This window comes from Gadus morhua, chromosome 8 (assembly GCF_902167405.1).
Source record: "Gadus morhua chromosome 8, gadMor3.0, whole genome shotgun sequence".
In the NCBI taxonomy this organism is placed as follows: Eukaryota; Metazoa; Chordata; class Actinopteri; order Gadiformes; family Gadidae; genus Gadus; species Gadus morhua.
The window spans coordinates 5,024,032-5,027,534 of NC_044055.1; the positions used below are offsets into that span (position 1 = coordinate 5,024,032).

The following is a 3,503-nucleotide window of genomic DNA, read 5'->3' on the forward strand; positions in this document are numbered from 1 at the left end:
TTAAGCCTTTGGCCCACTGATGAAAGAACCTACATTTGCAGCATTTGGATCAATATGGGATCAATGACCGCTTATCAACAAAGATGAAGAGAACAAACAAATCAGTTATAACAATTATGGTTATATTAGAGAGAGAGAGAGAGAGAGAGAGAGAGAGAGAGAGAGAGAGAGAGAGAGACCGCACGTGAGAGACACACACAGAGAGAGAGAGAGAGAGAGAGAGAGAGACCGCACGTGAGAGACACACAGAGAGAGAGAGAGAGAGAGAGAGAGAGATCATTTGTAAGCGCTTTCAATACATTTTCATAAAAACGAATATTCAAAGTTCTTAAAAATGCTTTGCCCCACCACAGTAGGATACGAACGTATCCAGTAGTTAAACAGAAAAAAATGAAAAATATCATCACTATATAGTTAAAAATATCATTTTGTTGTGCAGGCTGTAACTGCATGAACTCTATCAACACGATAAAAAAAAAAACACAAGAAAGCAGTTATTCGTAAATATTATAAAACACCAGGATTGGAAACCCAATGTTAAGAAGAAACCTATTGTAGGGATGGCATGTTGTGTTGCAAGTGTGGATTGGTAATTTGGGTTCCAGTAAGTATTTGTGTATTTTGATTCAGGACTAATGGTCAGCGACAATAGATTTGGTTGGATCAGAGGTTCTTTTTTTTTCATTATTTAAATCAGTAAATTTCTTTAAAGTGTCGTTTGGTTTCCTTGGTGTTTAATTGGTGTCATGCCCTTGTATCCAAATCAGGATATTCAAATCTCTCAGAAGGCACAGCAGATATTTGTCTAAGTGTTTACTGTTGATAGGATTAATTGGAACCATTATTGACAGTTTGGCCTTTCTTCTAAATACATCTATATATATATATATATATATATATATATATATATTCACATTTTATGCATGTAAATAGGCATATATATATATTTGTATATATATATATATATATATATATATATATATATATATATATATATATTTCAGTTATGTGGTAACTCTACAAGTTTATAATGTTCCGGCTTTGAAGACATTGTCAGAAATCAATTTTTGTTATTGATGTCATACTTAAACGTTGTGTTGTATTGGAGTTAATTATATTGAGCTGTTTCAAGTCGTTGTGACTCCCCATTTACATACGAGGGAGCAAGATATTAGAAACACCTCTGAATATAATGAAGCCCAGTTCAACACCGTCACCTACTATGATCGCAGTAGGCCTACTAAAACGTATTATTTAATTAACACTTGACCTGGGCCCGTATCTCTAAAGAATTTTTGTGCAAAAAGTGGCTCCTAGCGGCCAAATTCTAAGAAAATTCTCAGAGGCATGACGTTTTCTTAGAATTTCCCCTAAAAGTGACACGAAAATCCCAGTTAATATAAAAGCTATTCCTCAAGAGTCCTAGCGCTTAAAAGGGCTCCTAAGGCGAGATCTGCTAAGAGCAGGGAAGAGGACTTTTAGTGGCTTAGGAGTTACCCTAAGCAGCTGCACAAAATGGCCAACAGAGGAGGCAGGAGAGATGTCCTGCAAACACTGGATGACAGGGAATTATTGAGACGCTACAGATTGGATCGTGCAGGAATCATGTTTGTGGTGGATCTCCTTAGAGATGCAATTACTTCACCAACTCGACGCCACAACGCTATTACACCGGAGAAGAAAGTAATCACAACCCTGAGGTGTTTGGCAACAGGGAAAATGCAACAATGCAGCAGTGATGACTTGGGTCTGTCCCAATCCTCCGTCAGCAGAGTCATCACCCAAACACTGACAGCTTTGTCACAACCTAATATTGTGACACAATTTGTTTCATTCCCGCTGGATGCCCGCACTTTACACACACATAAAAGGGCATTTATGGACATTGCAGGATTCCCTGGCGTTGTGGGTGTAATTGATGGAACACATGTGAGAATAATTGCGCCATCAGAGGACGAGGCTGTCTTTGTTAACAGGAAGAATTTCCACAGCATCAATGTGCAAATAGTGTTCAATGCAGCCTGGAAGATTTTGGACATTGTGGCTAAATGGCCAGGCTCCACACATGATGCGAGAATGCTCTCCGAGAGTGGCATCGGACAGCTTTTTGAGAGACGCTATGTGCCAGCTAATTGCCACTTGTTAGGGGACAGTGGCTACCCATGCAAACCATGGCTCCTTACACCTTACCTCCAGCCACGCCAAGGGCCCCAACTAAACTATAACAGGTAAGCCAAACAATACAAAAATCATGGAAATGAAATGCAAGCAATATGTTAGAGCATCCAAGTAGGGCAATATTTCCATCAAATAATTAAAGGTCTGTATTCTATTGTAGGGCCCACAAGACAACAAGAGCGGTGGTGGAGCGTGGCATAGGGCAGCTTAAGAGGCGCTTTCATGTTCTCCACGGAGAGGTGCGGCTGAGGCCTGAAAAAGTCAGCAAAGTCATCATAGCCTGTGCAATATTACACAATATTTGCAAGGTTAGACAGATTGCAGAACCTCTGGAGGATGGCGATGAGGATGAGGATGGAGACAACGATGAGGATGGTGGTGAAGAAGATATTCACATTCCACAGGGGAACCTAGCCCAGAGTGGACTGCCTTACAGGGCAAACTTCACAAATTTACATTTCAGGCAAGCTGTAGCCCAATGTCATTTGAGAACTTGTGATGGTATTAAGAACTACCACAGTTGTACTGCACATCACCTGCAATTGTTAAATGCAAGACACAGAACACAATCTCTAAATGGTTTATTTTTTAGGTGTTCAATTTTAAGGCGGTAGTACTCCTCCTGAAGGGAAAGGACTTTTTTTTGTTGTTCAAACACATCAATTGTGAGTTGCAATCTTCTCTCCTGCAGGGATGCTGACGGAGCAGGTGTTGCGGATGGGAATGGTGTTTGATCCGCCGGGCTATCCTGAGTAGCAGCTGCAGATGGTTCAGGCGGCAAACTTGATGGGCCCGGTTCTTGTGATGGCTCAATGCTACAGAAATACATAGGCCTAGTTTAATTATTGTTTTGATTAAATTAATTTAATACAATGAGCATGGATAACACATGAAATGGCTTCTGCAATGAATAAACACTGTTGATATGAATAACCCTGTGTCCTACCTTTGCTGCATTTCAAGGGCCTGCATCATTGACGTGTCAATGCCTGTTGGCAGCCCGGTGACACTGACCTCAGAGTGTCCCAGGACTTGAAAGACAGTGTCGGCCACCTGGGACAGCCGCTTTGCAGGTGGTCCACCCCCTAGAAAGAAACAGTCAATGAACACAGTACTTAGGCATGTAAATTAACTTTGCCAGCAGGAGCAAGTTGCCAGATTATGTGGTAGGCCATAGTATTTTGCTCACCTGTGAGTGAGGATTCCCGCTTGTGTGCTGCAATCTCATCTTTTGCCTTGGACTGCAGCACATACCACCTTTTCTCACAATCGTCGCCTGTCCGCACCACCAGTGGAAAAGAGGCATTGATTGTTTGGGATATTGT

The 3,503-nt window shown here is 41.3% G+C and overlaps 1 protein-coding gene across 1 annotated transcript; it reads left to right on the plus strand.

Annotated features, from left to right (window-relative positions):
• Positions 1 to 1,744: 1,744 nt before the first annotated feature.
• On the plus strand, positions 1,745 to 2,654 carry LOC115548610 (putative nuclease HARBI1; the record flags this gene model as incomplete). The annotated part of the gene is made up of 2 exons (XM_030363363.1): positions 1,745 to 2,228; positions 2,339 to 2,654. Coding segments are annotated over exons 1-2 (666 nt in total), but the record flags the coding sequence as incomplete, so codon positions are not given.
• Positions 2,655 to 3,503: the final 849 nt, after the last annotated feature.